At 31.8% G+C, this 24306-nt stretch overlaps 1 protein-coding gene across 2 annotated transcripts in view; it reads left to right on the top strand.

Annotated features, from left to right (window-relative positions):
• LOC140040028 (carboxy-terminal domain RNA polymerase II polypeptide A small phosphatase 1-like) overlaps positions 1-24306 on the top strand; it is a 37903-nt gene that overhangs the window by 6316 nt on the left and 7281 nt on the right. For both annotated transcript variants that reach the window (XM_072085651.1, XM_072085652.1), the window contains 5 exons: positions 14996-15097; positions 17050-17106; positions 18062-18154; positions 18722-18820; positions 19624-19710. In XM_072085651.1, coding sequence (XP_071941752.1) covers positions 14996-15097; positions 17050-17106; positions 18062-18154; positions 18722-18820; positions 19624-19710 — 438 coding nt within the window. The remainder of the gene's footprint in view (positions 1-14995; positions 15098-17049; positions 17107-18061; positions 18155-18721; positions 18821-19623; positions 19711-24306) is intronic.

Below are 24306 nucleotides of genomic sequence, written 5' to 3' on the forward strand. Positions count from 1 at the left end.
GGAAATAATGTTATTTGTGGTATAGTTTATAGACCACCCTCACGTTCCTTGCAAAAGTTTGATGATGAATTAACATGTGTAATGCAAATGATTAATCTAGAAAAAAAGAAAGCTTACCTTGTGGGAGACTATAACATAAACTTACTCCAACAATCTACCGACAACACTATCCAATCACACTTAGACACAATATTTTCTCAGTCATTTCAGCCAATCATAAAAAGTCCTACTAGAATATCCGATAATTGTGCTTCAATAATTGATAACATTTATTGCAACATCGATTCTTTTACTACGTCCCTTAAAAGTGGAATACTTATTACTGATATTTCTGATCACTTCCCAATATTCTGTGTAGATACTTTGGAAAAACATAATAAGCAATATCCTCGATTTGTATACAAACGACAATACTCTCCTCAACAAACGGAGTATTTTTTGCAAGAATTACAAAGTAATCAGTGGAATGATGTGCTATTCTCAAATAATGCGAATGTTGCTTATCAAAATTTTACAAACACTTTAAATAAAACAATTGATAATTGTTTCCCTTTAAAACGAATTAGAAATAAGGCGAACAAGTTAAAATCTCCTTGGATCACAGCTGAAATTGCCAGAGCTATCTCTCAAAAACATAAATTATATAAAAAGTACAAACAAAATAACACCACTACTAATAAAAGTACGTACATAAATTTTAGAAACAAGTTAACCACTACTATTAGAAATCGGAAAAAAGAATATTATATGGTCCAGTTTGAACGAAATAAACAAGATATTAAAAAAACGTGGACAATCCTAAATGATATAATGGGTAGGAAAAAGACTACCAATTTGCCTACAAAAATAAAATTGGGTACTGAGACTTTCTCTGATAATGATGAGAAAGCTGATGCATTCAACTCTTTTTTTATTAATATTGGAGAAAAACTAAATAATAAATTTAGGCATGAACCTCAAAATGAAGAAATCACCCACAGAACTTTCTTAAAGGGAAATTTTACCTCTTCAATGTTTTTTAAGCCTGTTACTGAACATGAACTTAACCACTATATTAAAAACACAAAGAATACTTCTCCTGGCCATGATGGTATAAGTGCCCAACTCATAAAATCTGCTTCCCCGTTTATTTTAAAACCTTTATTGCATATTATTAATACGTCATTATCATCGGGCTGTGTCCCGGCTGATATAAAAATTGCTAAAGTTATCCCGGTATTTAAGAATGGTGACATCTCCGATATAAATAATTATCGGCCTATTTCCATTTTACCCTTTTTTTCCAAAATATTTGAGAGGATTGTGTATGATCAAACGATTTGTTACCTCTCAAAATATAACGTACTGAGTAAAACACAGTATGGATTTAGACAACACCATTCAACTAGTCATGCTTTAATACAATCGATTGAAAAAATCACAAACGCTATTGAGAATAAAGAGTTCACACTAGGAGTTTTCCTTGATTTATCAAAAGCGTTTGATACAATCGATCATGATATATTATTAGATAAGTTAAGATTTTATGGTATAAGAGGAGTTCCGCTAAACTGGTTCTCAAACTATCTTAAAAAAAGACTACAATACACATTTATTGTTAATACTGCATCTAGTAAAATGACAGTAAACACTGGAGTTCCTCAGGGATCCATATTGGGTCCATTATTATTTCTTATATTCATTAATGATATTAGTCTAGCATGTAACCATGTAGACATGATTATGTATGCAGATGACACAAATGTGTTTTATAGTCACAATGATGTTACTCAAGCTTTTGATACAATGAACCAGGAGTTATCTATACTTTCGGACTGGTTTATTGCTAACAAATTAACGCTAAATGTAAACAAATCAAAATATGTTATATTTAAGGCTAGAAATAAGTCAGCTGACACTACCTCACTAGAATTGAGGATGGGAAATGAATGTATAGTAAAAGCTACTGAAGTTAAATTTCTAGGCTTATTTCTGGATGAAACTTTATCGTTTAATTTTCATGTAAATGAGGTAGCAAACAGTATTTCTAGAATAATTGGTGTCTTAAACAAAGTGAAGTCTATGTTATCAAGTAAAATCTTGTTAACGGTATACAATGCACTTATATTACCTAGAATAACGTATGCTATCACAGTATGGGGTGCTACTTCTGCTACAAACTTAAACCGTATACATATTCTCCAGAAAAAAGCACTTAGAAATATTTGTCATGTTCATTTTATGCATCCTTCTCATCCACTTTTTATTTCAACCCAAACATTAAATATTTTTGACCTTTATACGAAACACACTGCTATATTTATGTATCAATATAAACATAATCTATTACCTGAATCATTTAATAACTTATTTAGTACATCTGCCTCATTCCATAATTACTCAACTAGAAACAGGTTAAACTACTGTCCACAACTAAAACGCACCAAAGTCGGACAGCAATGTATTTCCTACCAAGGAACACATATTTGGAACAATTTAACAGACTATATAAAACAATCCCCCACTTTAAGTTTGTTTAAACAGAGATTAAAGCAATATTATAACAATAGAAATATTTAAGTTAAGTAAATCACATTATGTTATTTTGGTTTGTTCTTTTTGTTTGTACTAATTGTTTGATCTTTTTGTTAGGGTTACATGCTTAAAGCACTTGTGCTTATTTTGTATCCCATTCCATTATCTTATTATTTGTATTGTATTTGTATATGTTTTTATTTTGATTATGGAATAAAAATGTCGATGAATTGAAATAAAAAAACTAAAATATTTTATAGTTATAGTATATACCTAATAATAATATACTAATACTTTTTCTAATTTTTATTTGATCAGGTGGGTGGAAATATTGTTTGTGGGAGCTTTGTTTTTATAGAGATTATTTAGGTGGGTGTTTTTCTTGGTAGGACGTCCTTGTTTTGAGCTACCTGTAACCATAATTTAACCATGGTCCAGATTATAATACAATCTGTATATCTTCTTGGAACAAACAATATACTTGCTGTAAATTACTGTACTACTGTACTGTATGTCAGTGTGTACCCACTATTGTACCCAGCTGAATTTTGTTTATATGAAAGAAAACAAATAAATTACTGTATATACGCACAAATTTGGGCCTCCATATTACTGTACATGGATGGGGTTAATGTTTAAATGGTGAAATTAGGTGCTGGACTTAGACCTGCTGGGCTTCCCCTTGAATCCGCCTATGCTAATGTACTACACCACATTATGATGTACATTAACAACATCAAATGAATGCTATATTAATTTATAAAGTTATGAAGATATAATTTATATAGAATGCGTTCATGCGTAGACAAAATCAATATCAATTATGGCACGTTATCTACAAAGGTGTTGATTGGAGTTCTGTTCGTTCAATGTCTTTTACAAGATTTGAATGAAAATACACTGTTTGAAAGAACGCTTAAATAAATATGAATGTCATTGGTAAATTTAAAAAGGGAAATGGAGTTGCAAAAATGTTAAATACTGTATATTATACTGTATTGTCAGTGGCGGATCTAGCGGGGGTGAATAGGGTGGCTAGCCACCCCCCTTAATTCTCAAAAAAAAAAAAAAGATGCAACCTACCCGCGATTGACGGTCGCTAGACGTGGATTAATCTTTTAATTAAGAAGAGTTAGCCTAGGCCTAGCTAGGCCCTACTAGAGCTAGGGTTAGCATTAATAGTTGTGTAAATAGGCCTACACAGTGAAATAGTTCAATTACTATTATGAATTCAAGAGTTTAAAAAGAAAACGCGATTTAAAATCTTCGGAAAATACCCACAACTGAGTTATTTTCACAACACACGCACTCCTAAAACTACCAGCGTCACGTTGTCTAGCTCGCTCACACATCGTGTGAATACTGACGTCATCACTCTCCAAAAATACACCATTTTCCATTGGCATTGCAGTTAATTTCCGCCGCCCTCTGGTCCGCGTGTGCAAGCGTTAGCGTGGTATATTTACACCCCTGAGAGTGTAATATCAGGAACTTTTTTCTTGCGCAAGAAGGTTTTTTGTATAATATTATAGTATAGTATGCAGTATAAACGATAAAAATAAACGAGAAACATGGTTTTCTTTTATTATTTTATAGGCATAAAATAAACATAAAATGTCTTGTACGTACACAGGACGGCCGAAAAAAAAGTATGTGGCGTATTTGTTGTTTTTTGATTTGTGTTATAGACATGGCGATTACTGCAATCATTGTATACCAAATTACATTGAGTTATTCACCCGGCTGAGGTTAACAGATCACCAAAACACGGTACACAACACATGCACTATCGAGGCATTTTCGGAGTACCGCATTACCAAATGTTCATTTTGTTTGAAAGTTTTTCGATCAAAGTTTATTATTAGTTCGTCGAAAAAGATCCGTACAGTATTTAGGAAGGATTTATTTAAATTTACATTATGTAATATTTGTTATTAAGTGTGATGGAAACAGTTTCTCTAGCCTATTAAACAGTGTGTAAGCTTCTATTTTTTCAAAAATTTTCGGAGCCTCGGGAGGGGGACTCCCCCTCCCAAACCCTCCCCCACTCGGTGCTACGCACCTCGTTTGCCACTTTCGTGGCCGTCCCCCTCGTTAGATCCTAGATCCGCCACTGATTGTGTATTTTAGCTTTGAATGAATGATTGTCTGTATATTTCATTTTCAAGGTAATTTCTAACCTTTCCATTGAATATTGATAGTATTTGATTACTTGGTTTTCAATTCTTTTTCCTTTGTTCACTGAGCCGTAACCACAACAAAGGTGCTCTAACCTTAAAGGATGTTTCCTCATATTTTCAGGATAACAATTAAAGCATTTTTATATTTAAAACTTCTAAAGCATCTAAAATGTTATTACTTTTTTTATTGTAATTAATCCGTCTCCTTTCTGCTTTATCTGAATAAACTGCGAATAGATTGACTGTTTTAGACTATTTATGAGGTGGAGCCAAGGTAAATAGTAGTCAGGCTTTACGAAATGAAATATTCACGAATTAAAGACATTTACTACTGTATATTAACTTTAAAATAAAAGTTAATGACAAAAAAAGTTGACGTTTCAACAAAGACTGAAAATATTAAAAAGATAGGCTTCTCCTCTCGTTAATTTAAAAATATTCACCCCATTCATACAAACAATGTGCATTTACAATAACAAATATAAAATGTGTAAAATATTAAATAGCAAGATGATGTATGGTGGTATGCTATTTGTCCATTTGTAATGTTAGTTTATAATTGCTAGTTTGTCATGAATATTTCTTTTTGTGTACAAACAATTAAACAGAGGTGCTGTACTGTATTTCAAGTTCATTTAATTGTCTGATATTGTTTTATGAAGCAATCATGTGGAACACTACAGTACAGTATGGCATTTGACTTTATTTTTTATTTAAAAAAAAATGTTAAAAATATTACATTACAATAGATTTAAAGACAACTTAGTAAGTGATTATTGTTATTGAAACATGCTTGCAAACCAATTAACAACCAAAAATTGGTTCAAAACCATCACAGTTAAACATTTGTATGTTATTGTCAGCCAATACAGCACGAATATATATGTCTACAATATAACATCAAACTAGTTTGACAAAAAAAGTGTGATGTGCTCAAACATGATAGTGATATGCCCAAATAGGATACTGATCATGACATCATCATGTCCATATATGGGCATATCATTTTTTTTCACATAAAGTTTGATAGTGTGGACAGAGCTTTAGTCTAGTGTAGATTTGCCACCCTGTATTGGACAGTTCACATGTATACTATTGGATGGTGTGAAAATGATTTTAAAAATTGATCGTGATGACCAAATAGGTTAATAACAATAGCTCATTGTTTTCTGAATACATTAATGTTATTTTAATGTAATTAGTTTGCTTAAATATTCATAATTATATAATGTAAAGTTTTCATGAATACATGAATACTTCTAACATATGATGATGTAAACTATATCAAGAATTTAAAGCCACAGAATTATGATCGTTTTGTTTACGGTATCTTTTATTTCATAGAAATGGAAACATAATTATACTACAGTAGGAAAACAAAATTACTTAGCAGCCATAGCTATTCACTGGTTTTGTAAAGTCTCCATGTAATTACATGAAATGAAATTTGAGTGGGTGATAAAATATCAAGCTCAAAAATGCAATGATTTTAATTCCAAAGAATACAGTACATCAATATAATTTCACACTGTGAATTAACCAAAATTCAGGGAACACTTTTATTTATAAATGTTGATTAGCCTATACTGTACTGATCACTCTGAATTTTGATAGGAAACATATTCTTATATGTGCATTTTTTGTGGTAAAAATTTGAGTTGTAATGCTCTGTCTACAATGTTAAACTTTATGTGATGTGTCTATTTGTGGGCATATCACTACCATATTTGGGCACATCACACAAACTAGTTTGATAGTGTAGACAGAGCTTCAGTTACAGTAAAGTAGTTGCTGAGATTGAAATCTGTATGTCAAAAGATTTGAAATAATATTAAAGCAGGAGTTTGAATGACTTTTGAACCACCCACTTTACAGTACTGTAAACATCTCAACATAATGTTATTAATTATGTTCCAATTTTATACATTGATCCAAAACTAGGTGATAATGTAGGCTGTAGAAATTCAAATCCCACGCGTTTTTGCATGAATTGTCCAACACTGCATGCATTGTCCAATATTGCATGCATTTTCCAATACTGCATGCATTGTCCAATACTGCATGCGTTGTCCAATACTGCATGCATTGTCGAATACTGCATGCATTGTCCAATACTGCATGCATTGTCCAATACTGCATGCATTGTCCAATACTGCATGCATTGTCCAATACTGCATGCATTGTCCAATACTGCATGCATTGTCCAATACTGCATGCATTGTCCAATACTGCATGCATTGTCCAATACTGGATGCATGGTCCAATACTGGATGCATTGTCCAATACTGGATGCATTGTCCAATACTGCATGCATTGTCCAATACTGCATGCATTGTCCAATACTGCATGCATTGTCCAATACTGCATGCATTGTCCAATACTGCATGCATTGTCCAATACTGCATGCATTGTCCAATACTGCATGCATTGTCCAATACTGCATGCATTGTCCAATACTGCATGAACTTTCCGTAAGTTGCAACCCCTGATTCCTGTATTGTAACTCAATCAATGTGGGGCAGTGCGGGACCAATATCTATGCAAGTGTCAACAGCGCTTAAAATATACCTGGTCACTAATAGGAGTCACTAATAATTACAACTCATAGGTCACAAAAAACATGCTGGATAATAGCCAGACTTTCTGTCCATTCTAGATTATGTACGGAAGGAAAGATATTCTCTACTATTTCCTATTGCTAGTGTTTCAATAAAGGTGCTCTCTTTATTCAGGTATTTTGTCATCACAATTAGCATGTAAGGTAAATAAAATAAACTTTCCTTAGCAGAAATCGGAATTTAATCATCTAAAAAATCTCAAATTCTTTGTACTGTATGCTTTTTTCTGAAAACCATATGGTTTAAGGAGAATTGTATTATCATGATTTAGTTGTTGAAGTCGACGGAATCTAGGGCGGGGGAAAAACGGTACTTTGAGGTACCCAGATGTTTCATATCTTGAGGCTGACATACAATAAGGTTTTTAGGCGGGGTGAAAGACTATAAAGTTGGATGTCCTCGCCTACTTCTGCCACCAAGAACAATGATATACCCTTTGTGTATGCTTAATGTTAGATTTCTAAACATTATTTCTTTAATATTTTGTATTCTGTTTCTCTATTACTTTAATTTAACAATTGAATACTTGCAGAAAGCCTGGTACAGTACTCAATATAATATTTTATTAGCAAAAAAAAAATGGAAAGGACGATGGTTAAAGGATTGCACCACTGATATGTAATTGTTCAGAATAACTAAAACCATTTTGCAATCCAAATTGTAAGGTATTTTAAAATATATGATACGCTTGGATATTAACATTAAAATAAACCAAAATACTGCCAATTGTCATTACTTTGAACATTTTTAAACAGTTGTTCTGTTTACAATACAGTAAACCTATGAATAAAACAATATTGATCTAGAGTAGCTGATAGCCAGTACAAAGCTCACACACGTAGCCTACACTACAATCAATAATTATTATATTATTTATTATTATATACTAGTACAGTGGATACCATACAAATATAGGATATTTAATTTAATATCTGATACAAATAAAGAATAAACTCAGGCTAAATTTGCAGATCAATCTGGGAACATTTTAGCCAGTTAACTGTGTAACATAGCCTAAAGATGATTTCACATCGCGCCCAGATTTGGCCCAGTGCCCTGATTTGGCCCGCCGCCAAGATTTGGCCCCGGCGTGCTGAGGAAAAATATTGTTGAACGTGCTTTCAGTGTTCACATCGAGCACAAATTCGGTTGTCCATTGTCAAGCGAGGTCATTCATGCTCACTGTTGATTGGTCAAATAAAAAACATTTCAACAAACAAATGGCACCAAATTCAGAGTCCGAATCAGGTACAGATTCAAATCGTACAAACTCAAATCGTATGAATTTGGTGTAAACGACCCTATGCTTTTCCACGATATTTTCTTCAGGGCACCTACAAAATACCAACGCAACCAATACCTAATTCAGATTGATCAATATATATACAGTATGACTAATCAACATTTCTAAACAAAAGTGTTCCTGAGTTTTGTCATATTCAGAGTGTGAAATATATTTATGCATTCTTTTGAATTAAAGTAATTGCATTACATTTCTAAGCTTGATTTTTGCTAACATAGCAGTCACAAAAATCTACTATAAAATTAACAATAGATAATAGGTGATTCACCTAGTAAAAATCACCTAGGTTCCCAGGTACTGTACTGTAATATTCAATGATGGTGGCATACACCATATGTCTTCCAGACATGTGAAAATCACCTAGGTTCCCAGGTACTGTACTGTAATATTCAATGATGGTGGCATACACCATATGTCTGCCAGACATGTATTATTGGTTGCTACAGTAGCATAGATAGTTAACTATGCACACCTTATGTCTATACATCCATCGTAGTCTGAATAGGGACATAAATCCATTATTGCTAGTTAGCATAGGTACTGTGTTGAACTTGTTGTTGGTTAACATGCACCTTTATGCCTACAATATACTCAGTGAAAATATAAATCATTATTGCTATATAGTTAAATACAGATACTGATATTGTTAACTATGCAAGCCTCTACCCAGTCTAAATACAGTAGTATCATTATTGCTAGCATAGATACTGATTGTAACTATGCAAGCCTCTACCCAGTCTAAATAGTATCATTATTGCTAGCATAGATACTGATTGTTAACTATGCAAGCCTCTACCCAGTCTAAATAGTATCATTATTGCTAGCATAGATACTGATTGTTAACTATGCAAGCCTCTACCCAGTCTAAATAGTATCATTATTGCTAGCATAGATACTAATATTGTTTAACTATGCAAGCCTCTACCCAGTCTAAATAGTATCATTGCTAGCATACATGTAGGTACTTAATATACAGTATGCAAGCCTTTACCCAGTCTAAATAGTATCATTAATCCATTAGTAATAGTATCGTCGCTACGCACTCACTCTTTCTCTTTCTCTCACAATCTACTTTCATTGATGCTACATTTCAATTTCTTTCATTCATTCAGAAGTTACTACTTTAATAAATTTGTATGTAATTTATGAATATAAGAAGGACGAATACAGTAATGAGCAAATCACAAACATTCCTCACACACTGCTGTTTTAATGTTCTCGTCCAAATTATCCTTCTTGGAACCAACAACAGCAATCTCTGATTTCATTAATTATTGATTTTTAATCTCTGCTGCATAGTTGTGATATTAAATGAAGAAAACTCAATAGTTATGTCTGAATAACAACAATCAACTAACCATCTTATTCCCATCAGCTTGACCTTGTTTGACCCCTTGATATTTGATGTATTTGCGCTGTGTACGCTGCTCAGCTCTCGGTGTAGTTTCTGTTACATAGTATAAATTCCATTTGATTCAGTTAATAAACTTCACTACTTCTTCAAAATATTACCAGAATATTGTTATTATTACAGTAGACGTTACAATTAAATATTTGATAATTATAATGAATTTATGAACAAAGCATTTTTTTTGTGTAAAATTTATAAATTTTAAAAAAGTTCAATAATAAAAGAGCTATAAAACACAATGACAGATATTTTCTTTTATAAACAAGTCTTTAAAATGCACATTTCAAGTTTTAAGTATATTATTAAATATTATGGATATTATTGTGTTATTATTATTGTCCTGTTATGGGTAACTTTGGTTGCTGTTTGATGATTCTTAAATAAAATAAAAAGAAATAAACAAAAAATAATAATGTACTGTATGTAATTAAGTACTGTAATGTACAAATTATAATTTTGTTGATTTTTACTTCCACTGTTATAGTACACCATCATTGCTTACATTCATTTGCCTTTATATACTATAGTACAGTACATCGTGCACTATATAAATATCTGATTTCCCATATTTTAATATGCGACAGAATATGCATGTTAACTACAAAACAAGAAAATAAATCGTATGATAATAAAATGGTTGTAATATGCGCGTACGCCAATACCCTTAAAGTAAGCGAGCAACACCCGGATCGAAGAAGAACTTTTTATGAAGACCTACAAAATATAACAAACTGTGTAAATAAGAGAGATATTCTAGTGATATTAGGAGACTATAATGCAAAGACGGGAACAGTCTACAACGTATACCCACAAAATATAGGAAAATTTGGAAAGGGGGAACTAAACAGCAATGGAGAACACCTTTTAGAATTTGCATGCAGGAATCAAATGTTTTTAACAAATACATATGCTAAGGCTTCCGATGGACACTCCAGCCAAATTAGCGTTGACAGAATCCATTCGAAAAGTTGAAAGACCAGTTGGCAGAACAAAAACTACCTGGATAGGAAACATAAATAAAGAACTCAAAAAAGCAAATACATCGATCGCAAATTTAACGACAGACCATCAGACCACCGAAAAAGAGTCATGGAAACGATTAGCGTACGCAATTTCTACCCAAGACGAATAGCGTAACGGATGATGATGATGATAGATGATGATATTTTAATAATTTATATAGGTTTGAGCATGCTATGAAATCTGCATGCAACTAGATAAAGTGACGGCCAAACAAATTATAAAATAATAAATCGTAGTTTTTATAACCTATTTAAATTGATTTTCTAAAATGCATGTGGTATTGGCACAAAAAATGTATCAAAAGTATTAATGTAAAAACACCTGTACACAGAAATTGTATGTTCTTGTTCCTTTGTATTTCATGTACTGTAAGAATTAGCCATTGAGGAGAATGACAGTATGTGTGTCTGTGTATTTAATAGTACAGTCGACTCCGCCTAAGTCGAATTCGCGTAAGTCGAAAAATCGCGAAAGTCGAATTTTTAGGAAAGTCCCAATTCTTTCCTATACATTACTGTGTAATTTTTATTTCTAAGTCGAATTTTTCTAAGTCGAAATTCGTCTAAGTCGACGTCTTTTTGCGGTCCGAATACACACATTCTTTAGTGATTTATATCGTATAAGTCGAAGTCACAAATTACGCGGCAACAACGCGTTAAAAAAGCCGATGAAACGTACGTAATTCGATAAACAAACAACAGAGGGGAAAATGTGGGACCATATCGGTTCTCTCAAGCAGGTTGTATAGTATAGGCGGCGTCCTACAACTCGCGCTAGTGTATAGTGTATGAGTTGTTTCAGAGTTGAGAACTTGAGCGGCGTTTTGTGGGTACCTATTTTGTGCTAGACAGATGGCAATAAACAATAGATACCGATTTCGAATAAGAACCGAAATGTATTTATTATACGTTTTTGTATTGTTTCGGAAAAATACAGTTTATCATTGTCGATAAAGAGGCTTAGCATTTATTAGGCCTAGCTAGCTAGCTAAGAAAATTCAATTCAAGAAGGCTCATCGCGTGGGCCGCGATCGCGACAGGCCTAGCCATAGCGCAGCTAGTGAGTGAACCTAGGCCTAGCATTTTTTTGGCAAATCTGTAAGTCGAAGTTCGCGTAACTCGAATTTTTATACCGGTCCCGTTAGATTCGACTTAGGCGGAGTCGACTGTACTAACAAAAAAACTATAAAAAAAACACAAAAAAAAACATATTCTAAACCAGTTTTGGCAGTTTGGTATTGATATCAAAAGACGTCATACTGTACTGTATGTTTATTTGAATTAAATCCGTTTTTTCCATTTTCGGTGGTGAATTTTTTTATTATTACTCACAACACGCAGTCTGAAACCGTCATTGCGTTTCAAATAACAATTTCTCTTTTATAAAACAAATCTGGAAATTGAGACCTGGATGAATTGGAGGTTTTAAAACTTTATTTGAAATTGGTGTTTTTTTTTGTTTTTTTTTTAAACCGGTTTCTGTTGCGAAGATATACCATTCCTTCAATATACAGTTTAAAACCTTATTCAACTCCTAACAATGTAAAATTTAAATTTGTATCCATAATATTGGCATTTCATCAGTGAAAAACGTTTACAAACTTGCGTATTGTAAACCTCTCGAAAAGGTAGATAGTTTCAAAGATGCATGATGGGAAATGTTGAAATCCAAAACTCCCTAGAGTTTGTTTGTAAGACAGTTATCAGTGTACAACATGTGTTCCTCACCCATACCTCCATATCGCATATATTTATCACTCTCTCCCCAGTGAATTTCTTGACATTTAATCATTTACTAATAGAAGACTCCATTTAATATTTATCTATTCATGCCGTTTCAATTTTAACTTCTTACTTTCGCCTGTCAAAATAGATAAATTTGTATGAATGAATGTCTTAGACAATTGTTTTTAGCGAGCGTAATTCATAGTTTAACAATAAGTGACTGTTCTTTTTTAGTTACATCTCAACCAGTCAGTTTCTTATATTTGTGACCTACATATTTTAAAATCCAACACACTGTTATTACATTATTTGCATTTTGTAGTATAGTCCGTGCTTAGAATAACTGGTTTAAACAGACAGTATACTGTGCTCTCCAGATGGAGGGCTTTGATTAAAAAAGTTCCTAGAGCACCCCTCTACCTTAATGGACTAATCCATCAACCACGCCCTCAAATGTGCACACCCCAACGTACTACCATCATTTCACTTACTTGAGTTTGGACCAAAATTATTTGGAGAACTTTACCGATAATTATTTGATCAGCTGTATGTGGTTCTCATGTTTTCAACTAACTTTGATCGTTTTATAGAATTGAAACACATCGCTGTTCTAATAGCAAGAAATGTGTAATTGATCAATTTTAATTATATTTGGAAAGTTTCAATACCTTATTAAAAAGTAATCAACAAATAAACAACAATTAATTGATGATATAAATGTTATTGTAACAATCATTATAGCTGCAACTTAAAATAAAGATAATTTGCCTCATATTTCAACTGCATTGTGGGTAATATTGATGTGTATTATTACATACATTTAGTATTTAAAATTGATGAAATAAGATTTATAAATTTGATAATTTAATTTTTAAAACATCCAATTATCATGCCAAAAAACATTTGATGCTTGGAGACTAATGATGAGACTTGGCATTATCTTACAGCACACAGCAAGTATTAATTACAAAGCAACACTCTAGCCTTTAGAGAAAAACAACAGGGCCTTGGTGGCGTCATACTCGTAACGCATGTCACGCCCTAGGAATTCCCAACGTTCTTCAATGTCATTGCCTTTCATTTGCTAAATTACTGTACATATTTATGTGGCGCTACGCTATGTGTTTTAATCAGAAAATAGTATTACTGTACTATGTTTCCATTTCTGCAATTCAAAGATTTTACAGATAGTTTTTAAATGATTCATCAACGTATTATTTAATAGTTTTCAATCATTATGAGATAAATGACATGATTATTGTGTAAATGAGCTAATAAAGATAAGTTCATTGATTGGATCATTTGAACTCTAGAAAGAGGTCATTATCAATTAAGTACCACTCTACATTAGTAAACACAGTTATAATGTCTATAGATCTAAGAGCACTATTCAAACATAGTTGCTATAGAATCTAAAAGAACAATTGTTCCTTGGATTTTTTATTTTATTGTTAAATGTAATATGAAGGTTATATGATATTTTTATTTGTACAAAGGGACTTTCCCAACGTCATGGTGTAATTGTCAATCATGGTTTTAAAGACATTTTTCATGCAATATCTTGAGCTTTTCAAAGAAACCACTGGACCGTAATGGGTACAGAATGTCATGATTACATTTTTGTTCATGGAAAGCAATTGGTTTACAATTATGAACTCTCTCTCATTATTAATATAGTACTTAAATAGTAATTAAATGGTTTTTAATGATGGCATGATTTTGATTTTTGCATAGCGATTCCTTTAAAAGTAATTCTTTTGATTTTCTTTGTATATGACTGACTGATTGTCCTAAAGATCTAAAATGTTTTTACGCGGAGGTCATAATTCAATAATCACTATGAGTTGTTGTTTGTCGTTGAACCACCCATTGGATGTTTTTAATCATTTAAAAAAAATCATTATTTCCAACTGTTTTTGTTTGTAATGGAAAATAATAACCAATAATTTAATTAAGAAAAAAACAATTTTCACTTGGATTTTATTTTGTAAAACCTTTCTCTTAATATTATAGTTTTTATGCTCACCGATTCACCATTTTTCTAACAATTTTTTTAACTTGAAGCAAGATTCTATTTGTTAATTATACGATTCTTTTCAATTTGCAATTTGGTTTTGTAATTCAACGCATGCTTTTAATTTTAACAGGAAAATTGTAAATATATCAATGTGGTATACTTGCTCGTACTATGTGCTTAATTGGTGTTTTTGTGTGTATTTCAGGTACCAAATAGATACTTACTACCACAGGTGAAACCTCAAGATATGCATAAAAATTGTATAGTAATTGACTTGGATGAAACATTGGTACATAGCTCATTTAAGGTAAGTTGTGGCAAACTTTTAAATTCTAGATAAATAATCTTAACAAAGCTTGCTTTTTATACTATTGATTTCACGACACAACACCAAACAACGGAAACTGTAAAAAATGCACAAACCTAATAATTAGCGTAATTTGAGATTTCACAATTATTGCGCAACTTAATTTGGACATTATTCTACAAAGAATTAATATTTATTCTATCTAAAATTTATCTCATCTAGAAATATAATAACAAAATACCATTTGTGCACTGAAGCGTATCATATTGATATACATATTCGCAGAGCTGTACTTGGCACACCTTCAAGGAACTATAAGTGACCCCTTTACAATAAATGGTTTGACCCCATCCATGGTTTTCTCGTGTATTTATCCGGTTGTGGTAATTTTAGTTGCTACTATTACAGTCTTTTAGAAAGTTAAACAATTTTTTATTATTATTGCACAGTTCGTCAGCGGGGCATAATTTATTTTTACGAATTATTTTGATATTTATCATTGTATACAATATTGCATAATGTTTTCTTATTTGAATGCTTTATCAATGCTCTAAATACTGTAAATGATAGGCCACCATAAATAAATATTGTAATAAATAATTTTTTGGTTGGTAAAAAAGTACACACTCAACAATCGAAAAGCATGTTGGAATGCTAGAAACATTTACTGTAAAAGCTTGAACTTTTGTAAGACTTTTCCATGATGACTGCTATGCGATCAGCCCAGTAACTTTTCCCTAAAACTTACCAAGTCGCGCAGTAAGTTTTTATGACGTCCCACTTTCCGAGTAAATCTTATTGAGATAGTTTTACATAGCCAAAAAAAGATGGCGTGATTGCTATCACTCATGAGACTCTGCTTTCCCTTTTAAGTTCGCCATGTTCTCCGAGTGTTCGTCCTACTGTATATATTTTTGGTAATTTAATTATTGTTTAAAACATACTTTTGGCAATAATAATATCCTGGATTTATATAGCGCTTAATGTAGCGCCCTCATTTACCTGCTTTTCATGGCCTTGGAATTCTAACCGTTAGCTACTGTAGGTAAAAGTCACAGAGCCAATTCTATGGTAGAGATGTCCCTTCTGAGGTCTTCAGTTTTACTAAAATGACTCCAGCACAATTGGCAGCTAATTGAGTCAAAACAAATAAATTAAACATTGACTGAATTCCAAAAATCATGCTAAATAAATCATACTTGTCTGCTTTTTGAAATAATACGAGTTGTTATTTCAACTATTGTTAGTTTTGTGATTTATTTTGTGTGTAAATTTGATTTGTTTATTGAGCTGTATGTTCCCATACTCTATTTATTAATTCCTGTATAACTGTAAATGATAGTTTCTTTACTGTTTTAGACATTATTTATTAGTTTAAAACAGATCTTTAGTCAAAGTACTCAATAACGTCATTTTGCTTGCTTTCTGTATGTCCGTGTCTAGACCTTAAAGTACACTACACTAACTGTATTAGTTGGTTTTATTTGAAACAATTATTGGTGTTTTTTCTTCTTTTTTCTGATGATCATGAATAGAGACTAATGTAGATACAAAATAATCTAAATTTTTATTTTTTTAATATTTTATTTTGAAAACATTTTTCAATATACACTTTAACAATAAAATTATTTAAAAAATGTAAATTGTATTAAATTAAAAAATGCAAATATTTGAAAAACAAAAAAAACAATGTTTTTTAAACACTAAATACATAAAAATTGATTTTAACATATTTTAGCTTATATTGGTAATAATTATGATAATATTGATGTTTTCATCACATAAGTGTGAGTAAGTAGATATAGTATATATCCTGTAATTAAATGGTAAAGTCCATAATGATTGTAGGGTAGTACAATGCTCTGTTACTCAATGGTTTGTTCCATTATTCAGTTAAGGGATGTTTTTATCATTACTGTACATGCTAACTTTGAATTGTGTTTTTATTTCAGCCTGTTAGTAATGCTGATTTTGTTGTACCTGTAGAAATAGATGGTACAGTACACCAGGTATGTACTGCACCATTATATTTTTATTTACCCATTGGAAGTGGTTGTTAATAATTGTGTACCTTATTTTATTAGTTTTTTTTACAATCAAATCGATATATAATTAGGTTAAAATATTACATTCCTAGGCTAAACTTATATTTTCCAGTCAATTTACAAAATGCATTCTGTCAGGTTTACAGAATTATTCTGTCGAGTATACAAAATGCATTCTATCAAGTTTACAGAATTCATTTTGTCAAGTTTACAGAATGCATCCCATCAAGTTTACAGTGTACATTCTGTCAAGTTTACAGAATGCATCCCATCAAGTTTACAGAATGCATCCCATCAAGTTTACAGAATGCATTCTGTCAAGTTTATAGAATGCATTTTGACTATGAAAAATACAAACTTTTCCATTGAGATACCAGTATTGGAAAATTAAAAGAATTGTATTTGATTTTCAAATAGAATAGAAGAAAAACCCCCATTTAATTTATTGTTTTGCCTTATTCATTAGGACGCACAAACAACCCATGATGTATAATTTTCTTACGCTTAGTAGTTAAACTAAATCACTGTATCTGTGTGGTTTCTAAATGAATCCGTAGGTGTTATCACATTAGATAATTACATTTAAAATTTTAAAGTGTGTTTTGTCTTGTAATTCAATGTTAGTGGGTGTATAGTAGGTGTATCATAGTGTCAACTAACCACTATTTTAATTAAAGTCTAAGTACTCAATTTTTTTCTAATTGAAAATATCATTTATTTTTTCCAAAAAAAAATGAATGAAAAAAAAAAATGGATAACAAGGAATAAGCATACTAGAAATTATGTAGTTTATCAAACAATTTTTAGATGAGAAAAAAAAGAAGATTTAAAAAACATGGATTTGCACCAAAAAGGACTAATGATATTTACCCATTAAGTGATCTAATTTATGAATAATGTATATTTCTTTTAATACCAGGTGTATGTTCTTAAGAGGCCTTATGTTGATGAGTTTTTACAACGAATGGGAGAACTCTATGAATGTGTTTTATTCACTGCCAGCTTAGCAAAGGTGAGCTCCACCATGTTTCTATAGGACACAATTGATTTTTTTCAAATTTGTTAAAAGACTGGTCTCCCAGAGGGCCCAGTTGGTGATCAGTGGCTGTGATGTACAGTACTACTGACATAGTACACCGGGGTAACCTACTCGTCTCAAAAGATGTACTAGGTTTTTTAAGTGCACATGAACTAGATGTACAGTATACACTGGACCTATGGTTTATAGTGCTCATTCAAGAAGACTTGTTCTACCACCAGAACCATGGAGAGAGTGAGAGCCTCAAACTCTTGCCGATATTATTGCTATGTTCCACTGTCTTAACTTCTCGGCAACTCGCTCACTTGTAGCCATAGACATTTGCATAAAGCACCTGTGAACTGAATTTGCATACCTATGAAATGTGTACACTTATGAAATGCTGCCAACTTGCATTCCACACCTGTACATTTCCATCAATCAATATCGTAATTGACAAAGTATATCAATTTTCTTTTGTAAATGCAAATTGAATTTTCACTCAAAATGCTAATTAAATTAAATACACTGTAACTACAATGTTCTTTTCTTGTTATGCAGTATGCGGATCCCGTAGCAGATTTACTTGACAAATCACGCATATTTAAGTCAAGGCTGTTTAGGGAATCTTGCGTTTTTCATCGTGGCAACTATATAAAGGTAGGTCTAATTATGTTTCAATTAAAATGCATAGAAAATGCATTTTGATTACCATAAATAATTCTTGAGATTTTTCTCTCGATTGAACTACATTATTGGAGCGCAGCCAATTATGCAAACCTGTTAACATATTTACAGTAACAGACTAATGTTAATGACATACTAATATTTCATGTTAATGACAAAATGTACCTTGATGTTGCAATAAGACCAAGGATATCGCATTATAAAATGATGAATGAATAATAAGCACAGCTTATCTATAATATATATAGATATGTCTTATAAATATTTAAAACCCATACTGTCTAAATAGAGCCTCACATAATAATAATAGTGAAATCACAACAAACACAAAATATTTCTTCCAGACAATTCTTCTCGACTTTTTGACGTAACAGTTTTAATCATTTTATTTTCTTCATACATTTGGACAAATGAGCTTAAACATAAACAACTTGGATTTAAAGCCAACACTTTGATAATAGGAAGCTTTCGATTTGCGAAGACTGGCGACCTAACTACTTCATGATAATTAATTGTACGCATTCTTGCTCTATCCCTCCTCCCCCGACATACTTTTGGTGGGTTTTAGGTCCAGAGGAGGACTGATGACATACTATGACCCATGTCATCAAGCTGCCCCTCTAAGTTTAAGGATTAACACAAGGATGTAGACGCATACAAGTAAAATAATTCTATTGTTTGTAAACTGTTTCGAAGCATACAAAACCCATCAAGCAGGAGGTTAGGTATATGCAGCTCTTTTTGTATCATTAATCTATTTCTTTTCTTTTGTATAGGATTTAAGCAGGTTGGGTAGAAATCTTGAACGAATTGTGATTGTTGACAACTCGCCTGCTTCTTATATCTTCCATCAGGATAATGCTGTAAGTAACCAATCAAACTTGTTATATAAATACTTTATACCCCGAGCTACCCTTTAAGGGGACACTTTTCCATGAAACAAATGCAACATATGTTTTAACACCACAGTCAACCCTATTCAGGGGACTGACACCCGTATTAAGAGGACCTTTAACAGAATTCTACTGTATAAATCATCAAAAAGTACAGCTCCTACAAAGTTGCTGTTGTGACAGGTAACAACGTTTTGGAGTTGTACCTATGTGGTTGACATGCTTGCCTTCAAATTCCAAGGTACAGGGTTCAAGCCAGGGTTGTAACTCTATGTAGTACCAGGGTTGTAACTGTTTCTACTTCACTCCCTAAACTTCAAATAAAGCATGATATACATTATCCATCCAGTAATTGGCAAGTTATTTGCAGTATGAAAAAGAATATATGAAAGGAAAAAAATATATTTTAAGGTAAGTTAGAATTTATAATAGTAACTGTACTCAAAAACATTCATTGGATGGTACACAGCGACCATGTACTCAAGAAAGTCCAGATTTTTGTGGATCTGTGCAAAGTAATCTGTAACTAAGTGTAATAGAAGTCTTTAAACAGAGAACGTTCATTTGATTGATATTTCTGATACAGTTGATAACGTTATACACAACTGCCTTGTGTAGCTACGTGTCTAAGGTGTTGACAAAATAAAGATGCTTAATTCAAGAAATAACTATCAAATGACCAGAGTGAATTCTAATAACCCTGCGGTTTAAAGGGATCAGCACAGGCACAGGTACAAACGTCCTTGAGAAGCAATCCACAGTTAAATGCTCTCAAGCTGTGATTGGACGTTCTTTAAAAGGTCATGTGATGAGGTAAATCTACGAGCGTTTAACAGCTCCAGTCAGTTTGACTAGGGTAGATTATGTTTCACAGAATATGTAGATGTTGAGGATTAGGTAACAGCATCGTTACGTTTCTAATTAAGCAGTTAGAATAGGTGACGATGATTTCAAGTGTTTTTAAAGACGACAGTAAAAGCAAGATTATTTTTAATTAGAATTTATTTAACACCTGCGCAATAAACGCAATTCATAGATATTTTTATTCTGTTCTGTCAACCAGGAATTTTTCGGCTGTTCCTAAATACTTGTGACTTGCCCGAAATTCCTGATTTTCCTGAAAGAATAAATTTTACATTGAGATAAATTTGATTTTTTTAAAAAAGAAATAAATTCTACTATAATATTTATGTGGTAACGTCACATTTATTGTTTAGTTTATAAATAAATAATAAAATATTCTGGTTTAATATAAGGTAATAATAATTAGGAAATTTAATATAACTCAAAATAGTTTATAACTACTTGCTAAATATTTTTTTAAGGATTTAATAAATATTTAATATAATTTCTCTTGTAATTAACAAAATTTGGTGCAGGAAGAAGAACCAAACAATAATTCTATTTTCAAGCGCTATCATAGAATTATGTCAAATGCTTTAAGGGATGTGCTTAAAATGTTGCTGTGTATTCATTTTGTTGTTTTTAAATTCCTCTCATAATGGAAATTTAAGGGATCATCTTTTTAGTCAACTCAGTCAAACGATGTGTATTTCATATATAGGAATACTGATTGATTGCTATGTCTAATAGTTGATCCAGTTTATTGTACTTTATGTACCTTTTTTCAATATTAAACTGAATAATTTCCACAAAATATTGATAAATTAACATTTCATTCTAATGATTATTTGTAACAGAAATTTGTTTATACAATAATTGTATCATGATAATGAATTTTTATTCTATTGATAGAAATCACAAAAGAACCATTAAAAAAAAATCGGTTTATAAAAAGTTAGCGTTGCAGCTAAAAATGTCTCTATGGTAACCGTTTTTATAAACAACAATCAATACGGAATCAATTTGATATTTCTGTATTCAATATTGGCTCTTTTAATGTGGATCTGTTCTTTAAATATATGGTATTTAAATCTGTATTTCTTGCTCAGTAGAAACAGGCCTAAAGAGAATTACAAGTTGGTTTCAAATTGGACTTTCATATCACTAATCTGATTTTTTTTAAAATAAATACAACCAACAATCATTACCTCCTGTAATATTAGTTTAAATTCTCATTCTTAATTCGTAATATTTTGACAAAAAGGAAGTGATCAAATACTGACTCACCCTTGACCTTTCTATAAAGTTTAATTGTGATGCCTATTTAGTATTCACTTTGAAAAAATTTAACTTAGCTAATGAGATATAGTACATTCAATGTTTAACTTAGCTAGTGAGATATACTGTAGTACATTCAATGTTTAACTTAGCTAATGAGATATAGTACATTCAATGTTTAACTTAGCTAATGAGATATAGTACATTCAATATTTAACTTAGCTAATGAGATATAGTACATTCAATATTTAACTTAGCTAATGAGATATAGTACATTCAATGTTTAACTTAGCTAATGAGATATAGTACATTCAATATTTCTACGAATAAAATATTTTTTCTATTCAATGAATATAACACATTTGTTTTAAATCAATGAATCCATCCATATTGAATAATTTCAACGTCTACCGTAGGCCTTAAAATTTACAAAAAGCTGGGATATACTCCGGTTACAGTAGTGAGATAGAAAATTGGTATCATAGAGTGTAAAGACAGTTTAGCATTATGAGTTCTTAAGACTTCTTTTAATAGAAAGAAGCCCTGTACTATTACTCAATATCATTAGTGATTTCAGGTAAATTAATCTATCCAGGCCACTGATATAAAAGAAGACTTGATATAAGTACATGCTATACTTGACTATGGCCTACTTTTGAATGTAATCATGCTACTTAATAGGAAATCCTCGCAAGGTTTAGATGTGCTGTTTTGCAGAATGTGTAGGAAGGTACTTGGTATGTGAGCATGTGGTGGGTGAAAAGCAAGGCTGGGTGGTAATCAAGTATAGGTAATTTCCCAATTGAATAAAACATTAAAAAAAAGATATTTAAAATTGATTTAATGTGGGAACACCTCAGAATGCCTAGGCTAGTTTCCTACTAAAATTAAAAGGAAAGTTAGCCTAGTAGGCATCCAATGATGTAATTCTGCTGAGTGGTCATCCAACTACCCTCCCTAAATTAAACACAGCACCAACCCAAGAAGCCTCTGGATACCCGAAAGTGTACTCTTTTAATTCTTGTTTATCCCACCCCATTTTACACCCCCTATATATCCCTAGCTACATTCCTGTACTTAAGTGTGCTTCTGAGTATGTCAATGGGTATTTAAGAAATCTAAGACTCTGTGAGAAAAATAAGTGTTGAACTACATAACATTTACATTGTGAAATGGGGTATAGGTGATTATTTCATCTAAGACTTGGTGAGAACAGTAGGTTTTGAGCTAAACATTTACATTGTGAAATGGGGTATAGGTGATTATTTCATCTAAGACTTGGTGAGAACAGTAGGTTTTGAGCTAAACATTTACATTGTGAAATGGGGTATAGGTGATTATTTCATCTAAGACTTGGTGAGAACAGTAGGTTTTGAGCTAAACATTTACATTGTGAAATGGGGTATAGGTGATTATTTCATCTAAGACTTGGTGAGAACAGTAGGTTTTGAGCTAAACATTTACATTGTGAAATGGGGTATAGGTGATTATTTCATCTAAGACTTGGTGAGAACAGTAGGTTTTGAGCTATAACATGTACATTGTGAAATGGGGTATAGGTGATTATTTCATCTAAGACTTGGTGAGAACAGTAGGTTTTGAGCTAAACATTTACATTGTGAAATGGGGTATAGGTGATTATTTCATCTAAGACTTGGTGAGAACAGTAGGTTTTGAGCTATAACATGTACATTGTGAAATGGGGTATAGGTGATTATTTCATCTAAGACTTGGTGAGAACAGTAGGTTTGGAACTAAACATTTACATTGTGAAATGGGGTATAGGTGATTATTTCATCTAAGACTTGGTGAGAACAGTAGGTTTGGAACTAAACATTTACATTGTGAAATGGGGTATAGGTGATTATTTTATCTAAGACTTGGTGAGAACAGTAGGTTTGGAACTAAACATTTACATTGTGAAATGGGGTATAGGTGATTATTTCATCTAAGACTTGGTGAGAACAGTAGGTTTTGAGCTATAACATGTACATTGTAAACTGTGGTATAGGTGATTATTTCATATTCATAATGATTTATGGCCGTCAATACAGACCTGGATTTATCAAAGTACTTCCTATTGGAAACCTGATAATGTATTGATAATGTTGGTTGTTTCTACTTCTGTAAACAACTTAATATTAACATCAAGTAATAACACAAAATATTGCATTACATTGGCATTAGTGCAATACAATGCCCTATAGAATGCAATCATAACTACTTATTAGGTTCCGGGTTCTTCTTTAATATTAAAGCATTGAATATGCTTTGAAAATTTTTTTTACAGTAAATTTATTAACAAAACATAGGATATAGAAATACTAGATTTTATACTATTTGAATTATAGCTCATTTATAAACATGTCAGAGCCACTTGATAAAATATTCCACAGCTATGGAGTTTGATTGCATGTTCTAGATTTGTTTGTAGTAGTCAAATAG

This window comes from Antedon mediterranea, chromosome 2, assembly GCF_964355755.1.
Source record: "Antedon mediterranea chromosome 2, ecAntMedi1.1, whole genome shotgun sequence".
NCBI classification, from domain to species: Eukaryota; Metazoa; Echinodermata; class Crinoidea; order Comatulida; family Antedonidae; genus Antedon; species Antedon mediterranea.